Source organism: Anopheles darlingi, chromosome 3 (genome assembly GCF_943734745.1).
Source record: "Anopheles darlingi chromosome 3, idAnoDarlMG_H_01, whole genome shotgun sequence".
NCBI lineage: Eukaryota > Metazoa > Arthropoda > Insecta > Diptera > Culicidae > Anopheles > Anopheles darlingi.
In genome coordinates this window covers 51,167,042-51,175,838 of record NC_064875.1, presented here as the reverse complement: position 1 = coordinate 51,175,838, position 8,797 = coordinate 51,167,042, and the positions used below count along the sequence as shown (strand labels likewise).

General features: G+C 46.5%; 1 protein-coding gene across 4 annotated transcripts in view; it reads right to left on the bottom strand.

Moving 5' to 3' along the window:
- Positions 1 to 4,310: 4,310 nt before the first annotated feature.
- Positions 4,311 to 8,797, bottom strand: part of LOC125955780 (FH1/FH2 domain-containing protein 3) — a 75,320-nt gene continuing 70,833 nt past the window's right edge. Inside the window, exons 9-14 of one of the 4 annotated variants that reach the window (XM_049686936.1) lie at positions 7,989 to 8,797; positions 7,672 to 7,911; positions 7,272 to 7,594; positions 6,703 to 7,061; positions 5,872 to 6,030; positions 4,311 to 5,262 (exon numbers count right to left, since the gene is read on the bottom strand). The exon at positions 7,989 to 8,797 is cut by the window's right edge and continues 6 nt beyond it. In XM_049686936.1, coding sequence (XP_049542893.1) covers positions 6,997 to 7,061; positions 7,272 to 7,594; positions 7,672 to 7,911; positions 7,989 to 8,797 — 1,437 coding nt within the window. In that variant the 3' untranslated portion in view covers positions 4,311 to 5,262; positions 5,872 to 6,030; positions 6,703 to 6,996. The remainder of the gene's footprint in view (positions 5,263 to 5,871; positions 6,031 to 6,702; positions 7,062 to 7,271; positions 7,595 to 7,671; positions 7,912 to 7,988) is intronic. The other 3 variants (XM_049686934.1, XM_049686935.1, XM_049686937.1) reach the window with 3 other exon arrangements.

The window sequence follows — 8,797 nt, the reverse complement described above, 5'->3', positions numbered from 1 at the left end:
CGTTTGCTTGCGCCTTGGGCACACTGCGGATTGTTTTCTTAAAATCACGACACGGCACACACGCACACACACGCACGCACAGATACACACGTGAGGATCACTTTAAATGGTTTCTTTTTTGCAGATATACAATCGCAGTCACACATGAGCTGCCATTTTGTGTGTGTTTTCTACTTTCCTTCGGCCGGAAAATATGTTCTCTCCGCACGTTTCGTTTCTGTTTGCGTCTTGACACCACGAACGATTGCGCGCGAATCCGGAGCAGTGACGGTGGGACAGATTTATTTATAATTTCTCTATCTCCAGGTCTCCATCGAGGAGGAGAAGGCGGAGGGGTATGCCATGGGTGCTTCCGTTGTGGTCACGCTAGAGATGCGCCACAGTTGTTGATGGTTGAGGCTCACTGTTCGACTCAATTGTAACTGAACATTGTCGATCGACATCACGGAACACGGAGTCCCGAGTTGGAAGAGGTGCTCTATTGTGTATTTGGTGTGTTCAAAACTAGAGTTTGTAACAAAATAGTGTGGAATTAAACATCTTGGACTTCATTCCGGTAATCACATTCTATACGCAACTTGACTATACCGTAACCAGAAGAAATATTTCATAGTACACATTTTTTACGAAAAAAAGCTAAACATGTAGAGCAACAAACATCACACTAAACTAAAAGAAAACATATTATAATTAGTTGTGGAAAAAGGGGAAATGAAAGATGCTTTTTCATGGATAGTTGAGACAATTTTTGGTTTGGAAAAGTATTCCGGAGTGATTTGTATTGTGGATGTTTTTGAAATAATTAAACTAATCTGTAATTTAGAAAATCAGCAATTTTATCATTTGTTTTTAAATAAAACTCACGAAAACAAAGTAATACGAACAGTAAAATTTATGTAAAACCATATTGTAAACCAAGAAATGAAACAATGATGAAATGACCGTAATCGTAATATTGAAATAATGTCATTAAAATCTTTATATCACCTAAACAGAATGTTCCCAATAAATCCATCAACCTCTGCCAGCATTCCAGCGCATACCTCGGGACACATTTCTCCGTAACTCAGCGATTACGATGGATTGCTGCTGGTGGTGCTGATAAGCATTCGAGATAGAGCAGCGGTATGGAAAACGCGCACCCCATTCGGTGACACAATCCGGATCGAGCAGCACAGGATAGGAAAGTTTAAAACAAAGCAAAGAGGAGACAGTGGGGCTGTCCCCTCTGCCACTGCCCTCATTGCTATCAACGCACCGAGATGGAGAGTGATGCGAGCTCATCGAGGCATCAAAAACCGGCAAATTGTGCTACGCCATCCGCCAACAATGCAACAATTATGTTTGACGCCCTGCTCCGTTGGGGGGAGCGGCCGACCACGCAGTAACGCACGCTGGATTCCAACAACATAAAGCTCTCCATCCGTCCTGGGGACCGCTCTTCTCCTCACTCTCTCTTTCTCTCTCTCTCTCGCAATGGCACCTTTCTCCCCATTTCGAGTTGTGGAATGTAATTTGCGAGTGTTGATGTTTAATTTTCCAACATCATTTCCATGCCGATGATGGCCGACGATGATGGCGCAGCACATGCATGAAATGCTGGTACGCGCTATCATTGCATCAGCGCAATCTGGCGTTTCGTTTTCCGTTTGGCTGGAAGGGGCGGGGGGTGGAATTTCGCTTCCCTGTTTTGTTTTTTTGTTGCAGTGTCGTCGCCAGGACGATGGCAACAGAAGCCCAACAACAACAGCGATTTGGCGCCTGGACGGTGCCAGATCAGATAGACGCTTCCTGCAGAAAGGGGACCCGCAACAGTGTGTTGGGTGATGCGGCGAAGGCGAAAGTGTGAAAAGCGAAACCACCTTTTTCCGGCGCCCGGAAAATTTACCTTTTGTCTTTCCGTCACGCAGCGTCTTATGCAAGACGCTCTAGCATAAGCACAAACACACACACACACAGCAACTGTGACATCAGCCTGGCAGCGTTTAGGGACGAAGATAGAGAAGAACAGAGAGAGGAGATAACTTCCGGCTGACAGTCCACGGCGTTCGAGCGTCTTGAGCTGAATCTGGACTTATGCTCACGACAACGTCGTGGATCATCGAAGGTCTCTAACGGACAACGAGTTGGAGATGGAGGTGGCCGTGTGAAAGTGGTGTCCTCAGTTTTACACCCATCGATGGTCACGATGGCCACGAATGGGTGTTCCGGTTGCCTGCCAGCCACCCACCCAATGTCAATGAGCCATGAACTGCGGAGAGGCAGGGAGGGCTCCGAGAACCGAGAACACAGACACTGCAGAGCAGTCCGATCCGACAACGGAAGCGTCGAATGTGTCGAAGCGTAAATAATGCTCCAGAGCTGCCTCCAGGGCGCCGAGCGCGTTGGCGAACTGTTGGTGATTGGCGTTCTCCGCATTTCCGGCCGCTGGCCGTTTCGTTCAGTTGATCATATCGATGCTCAACTAGCGCGCACAAACACACACACACACACACACACGCATGCGGGCTACCACGAGCGGAAAGAGTGTCACTTTCACTGTTTTATCCATTGTTTCAGCTGCTGCAGTGCAGTCCGGGCGGCCGCGGTTGGTCAGAAGAAGGAAATCAGAAGCAGAGGAGACACAAAGGGGAGAGATAATATGTTTACAGACGATGACGGGGAGACAGAAGAGACAGAAGAGAGCTCTAGTCTCCAGGAAACACGGAAGGACGGATGGACGTCGTTCGATGATTCAATTTATTGGAATTTCGAGATGTTCCAATGTGCTGCCTGGCAAGGGCGTTAGGGTGTTGAGTCGTTTCGAAGGAATTGGTCCATTACATGCTCTAACTCTTCGCACGTTGGGGCTGCTGGGAAATGGGACGAGAGGTTGAAATCAATCGAGCGTTTGATGGTAAAACAAGCAATGGAGGGAACACTATTTCGATCGCATAGGAATGGCCGCAACGAGTGTTATGACGAAGATTCAGCCATCGAATAACAGATAAATTGATGGAGGATGCGTGGATAGAAATGTGACATTGCGTGACCACTACTACTTGAAATGTGCTACTTATGGTATTCGATACATTTTTTTTACGCGCAACAATGTTGTTTTATATAATTCTTATTTTCTTTTCTAAACTGATTTGCGTCATATTATTGGTTCTCAAATAAAACTATGAGTGAATAGAGAAATAAACATTAGAATATTTTTTATCGAACGATATTCTAGACTGTTGCTCATGTGCAAGAGAAATGAGGTTGTAGATAAATCTTTTTCTTAAAAATCATACAGAACTAAGCATTTACGCTTGATAAGTTCACTATCGACTATTTGTCGATTTGTTGAAAGTTTTGTCGAAGATGAGCATTTAGTTTGATTTTCTTACTACGCATTTGCTATGCTATACTATTATTTGTTAAAATCTGTGGATCTTATATAGTCTTAAGCTATTTCAATATGTAACGAAGATTTAAAAACTTTTGGAAAATATTACTATTGACAGAACGTTTATCAAACGAAAGTACTTGTGATTCACTTCATTTAATTTCTTTTAATACTATTTTTAAACGTGAAGTAAAGATTCGAATAGTAATCGCATCCCCATCGCATCAATCCTTTATAACCATTGATTATAAACTAAACGGAATTTCAATACCAATAGAAAAACATAAACTAAAAATGCATCTCCTTATGTGCAAATGATTGTTGATTTGGCTATCGACATTATGATTCTTTTCAATGCACAGAACCGCAAGAAAAACCTTTTAAGCATTAATCAACAAAAGAAGAAAATGCAAAGATAATATGAAACAGCTGAAATAATAGATTGGAAGCCAGCCCTTACGTAAGTTGACCGAGTTTTGGGCTTTCGCTCTTACCAAAGATGGAAACAATATGCTACATTCGAATCATACCATTATCAAACCCATTGTCAGCCTCAACGCGAGCATTCGTCGTGTGCAAGGTGTGCTAACCATCGTACGCTGACGCTTGTTAACAGCGCACCAGCCGCGTGACATGACATGTGTTAACAGCGCACCCGGTGACCCGTTTCCACGCGTGTACCAACACTACTACCATTACCATATGCAACGATCGGGGATGAGGTAAGCGAGATGAGGTTCCATTTAACGCTCGTTTAGCGCGCATTACAAGATGCTCTGTACCATTGTGGAACCATTTTTGGAGCCTTTAAATTTCTTTCGAAGACATGATTGCACTTCCATTACATTCGCGATTTTCTTTCAATCTCAATCCCTTCTGTTCAATCTTCAAGCGAAAGAAATGATTTAATTTGTTAATTACAATTTATTAAAGTCGACACTGGGCCAGGACGATGGGCCAGGTGTAGCTATGAATGGAGACTTCGTGTTGGTTCTCCTCCTTTTTTCCTTTCCTACACAGTTCGCTCACTGGTGTATACGAATATCATGCGAATATCGTTTTGTATATCTCGTATCATAATAGTATCTCTTTTAAAAAGTACCACTTCCCCTTCCTCCCCACTGATATTGCCCCTCTTTCTTTCCCTCTTCTATTCGATTGGCTACATTTTTTTTTTGACGCTGACTCGAAACGATCGCCACTCGATCGTCATCAGTGCAGCGTTGAAGGCGTAGGTTTGCTGGTGCTCCCCACTCAACAGACACAGTGCCTTATCTCGCCGCGTATCACATGGAAGATGTTCACATAAATGGGTTTTTTTTAAAGTTCGTCGCATCGGCACTCACTTTACAAACCGGATCGTGGATCCTAATCGTTTTCAGCGCACCGCACCCGGGGGAGGGAAAGCGATCCAGTCAAAGGGCGTCTGCTAGTCTACTTAGTGTGTCCCTCGATTTGTCCTCTTTCCTAGTTGCTGCTGTTAATCCTGCTTCGGTTTTTTGCTGTTTTGGTAGTTTGTGTGTTTCGCGGCTGCAGCGCGACTCGCGATGAGTTTCTCTCGCCTTCCTTTTTGGTCTCCTCCACTTTCAACGGGATATTACGAAAGCGCGCGCGTGTGTGTGTGTATGTTACAGCGCATCAGCGCATACCATGAATTCCCGGCTCCGGAACTGCCATCGACGCGATGCGCGCGCGAGCTTCCGAAATTGTCTTCCGCCGTCCGCTCATCGTCACCATTGTCGTCGTTGCCGCCATCACAGCCGTCAGTGTCGGGGCCTCTGGCAGGGACCGTTGTCGCTCGATGATGCCACAAATTCAATATCCTTTTATTAACGAGGCCACATGTTGCTTTTCCTCCTCCGATAATCCGTTCTTCAGCGTGCGTCGTACTGCGTCGTTTGTGTCGTTGTCGTCATCGTCGTCATCGTCGGGCAGGGCGGGGATCGAGGGTGAGGCCACAGGGTTGGTGTTGACGGCGACATTTTTATGATGATGGCGCGGCATGTCGTCGTAGTTGTTGGTTGGTGGTTGTTGTGCGCAAGGGAAGGCCAACCATTTTTACGGTCGATACCGATAAGCATGCGAGAAAGAAATCAAAATAGAGAGAGAAAGAAAAAGAGAACGATGAGACACGCTTTATGCTAGTAGACCAAATTTCCTGCCACGCTGTGAAGCTACTACTGCTACTGCGGAATCGGCGGGGAATGAAGAATGGCGGGCACAAGGATCGGATCCGAGGAATGAATATTGCAAATTTCATAGTCATGCGGAGGAGAAACGAACAACAACGGACGTGGATGCAACCGTGGGTGTGGGTGGTGGCGGACACAAGTTCATGCTGCAGCGTTGCTCGGTTTTCGGTCGATGGTTGATGATGATGGAATGCTGGATTCACACCCCGCACGAAATGCAATCGAATGTGTTCGAATGGAATGTGTTGTTCGCGAATTGTAGATGTGCATTTCAAGCAGGTTTTGAGCAGCAATTGTTGTGCTTACATTTGGGGCGTAAAATCGTAGCTTGTGGAGCGAACGGAATGGTTCAACGTGCCGTGTTGCCAATGGTTACACTTCAAGCCATCGCGTTTTGATGCAAAGTATAGAGGATTCCTGAGATCTGTACGCGTTGCCGAAAGCTTGAAATGGAATTCTTGAAAGCTACGGTAGAATTAATTTCTTGATAAAATTTTTAAAACATTTTAAATCTTTTTTAAGTAAGCTAAGATTATGCACTTTTATGTGTTTTAACGTGTTTTAGTTAAAGTTTTTTTTTTAACAAATGAATGGCATGGAAATCAATCTTAACTCATTTCTGTTTAACTCAAACGCTGCCATAATTAGCATCTATTGAGCGAGTTCAGTTACTCGATAAGGTGATGATCGATTTCAGATCGATTTTAGGGGAGCTACATGAAATGGAGATGCAAGCAAAGAACTAGAGAAAGATGATAAAAACGACACACTTCAATATATACCACATGCATTTGAACTGTAACTATTGATATGGTAAGTTTTTTTTGTATCATTTGCATGTCGAATTTTCGAAAAAAATAGAAACCCTTAACAAAACCGTTTAGTAAAACTCAAATAAAATCATGCAATACACTGAGGTACAGTGTTTGGAGTTAGTATTTCGAAAGAAGAAGAAAACCGAACGAACAGAACGAGAATCGAACAAGAGAAACCGAACGAAATCGCAAACAGAACAGCAAACACACATAAAACGAAACCTGGTCGCAATTCAGGAACGAAGACAGAAAAAAAAAACAAAGAACAAAACAAGAAACGGAACAAGAAACGAAAAGAAATAAACATGGAAGCAATATTCACCGGTATGTATAGGTTCGAACCGAATCGAACGAAAAAGGTGGACAAAGTCCTCACGCATTTAGCGACACAGACCAGGAGCTGGCACAGTAAGGGAAGGGGGGCGGGGAGGGGGATCGCAAACGGGCGAGTGGAAGGAGGAGGGAGGAAATTGCAGAATGTGTTGGTTTTGTTGGGTGTTGCTCAGGTTGGATCAAAGAAAGGGAAGGAAGGAAGGAAAAGCGGAAACTTCGGAGGGGTGGAGGAGGGAATGGTAAGGGGAGTGGGGAAGGTGAGGCTACTGATTGTCAGAGCGTCTCAAAGGGGTGGCGAGCTTCCGGTACGCTCCATCGTGAATCCTTCCCGCGTTCGAGATCTTTTGACTGCGAAAATGAAGGAATAAGAAAGAAGGAATAGAAGAAGTGCGTCGGTGTGCCTTCCGCCTGAACACCGCATGTGGGTGGAGGGGAGTGCATACGGGGGGGTGCAGGTGGTAGTGGAGCTGGGAGTCCGTGCCCTACCCTCTCTCCCTCTCTCTCGCTTCCCAATTCACAAGCAACATCACTTCATCATCCCCAAAATAATGGACTTACATGATTTTCGATCTGCTTGGCGTGTTCGTTTCCGCTCACGCTGCATCGGCCGTGGTCCGACACCGGTCTTGGTGGCGGTCTTGACCAGTGACTCCAGGATTTCGTCATCACCATCGGTGAAGCTTTCGTCTCGGCCACCAGCACCACTACCACCACCAACAATGCCACTGCCACCTGTTAGGACACTGTGCAGGGGACTGGAGACGGTTGGATGACCGCTCGGTAGTCCGGTCACCGGGGAAGCGGTCGCATCACCTCGTCGTCGACGCCAGGTAAGGGTACCATTGCTTTCCCTCTCATCCCCAGGAATACCCAGTAGTGTCCTGACGTACGAGAAGAATAACAAAAAAAAAGGGAATCAATTCGATGATCCTCGTCCGAACAGTCCACAGGTCCATACCTTAGCTCATCATCTGCTCGATCCTCCTGCGTCTTTAGCTTGGCCACATCGACGATCAGCTTGCCCCTAGTCTTGTTTCTCTCTCGATGGTTCGCCTTCTTCTCGATCTGCTGCTGCACCCGCTCGCGAGTCGTCCGGTACTCGAGCGCAAACTCCGACACGATCCGACAGAACTCGTTCGGACGCGACTCCGGGATCCGGTGCTGTGGTACACCGAGCCAGAGCAGGAACTTTCGGTACCTGAAATGGAGACCGGAGGTGCGTTGCATTACTCATTCTTATACCAAGTGTTCTCTTTTCTAGGACTTAACACATACCTATTAAGTACTCGCCGATGGACGATGTCCAGTATGATGATGCGCTCGGCACAATCGGCCAGAAAGTCGATCAGCTTCTGCTTCAGATGCGGGGCCGTGTCGTGCTTACCGATCAGCTTCAACCGATCCCAGGACGCTTTACACTCCGTCTCCAGGTAGGTGATGTTGTGGGCCAGCTCATTAAAGTCCGCCTTCGAGGCACGCGTTATCGGACCGATCTCGGAGTACAGGTCGGTCGTGTTGGCCTGTGATTCCATCACCATGTGGCACAGATGGTGCAGCAGCGAGTGCTTGTGTACCGTATCCTTCACCTCCGGTACCTTGGCAAGATAATCGATCTGGAAACCCTTCACCGGGGCGCCGTTCAGGAAGATGCCAATGTTTAGCAGCGTCGATAGGATGCACTTGAAGGTGAGGTTCGACTTGAGCAGTTCGATACCCTGCTTCAGATCCATCAGCGGTTCCGCGATCTCCTTCTCGATGTTCTCAAAATCCAGCTTGAATGCCCACAGCTTAAGCCGTGCGCCAAGCTCCGAGATGGAGGACAGCGTCAGCAGGAACTGTTCGGCCGTACCGAGTGGGAGCTCGGGGTTGAGCATCTGCGCTTCCTGAATCTTGCACCGTTCCTCGTCAGTGGGCAGCATGTTCAGTAGCTTGTCGATACCTTCCCGGGTCACAACGGTCGAGTCCATCTTTAGAATGGCCGCCTTAATTGCCCTCGGCGGTGGTAGCTTCGTCATCGCGATGTTGATCGCGTTCGAGCGCTTATGGTCCAGTATGATGACCTCCTTGTTCTTGTTCAACTCCTG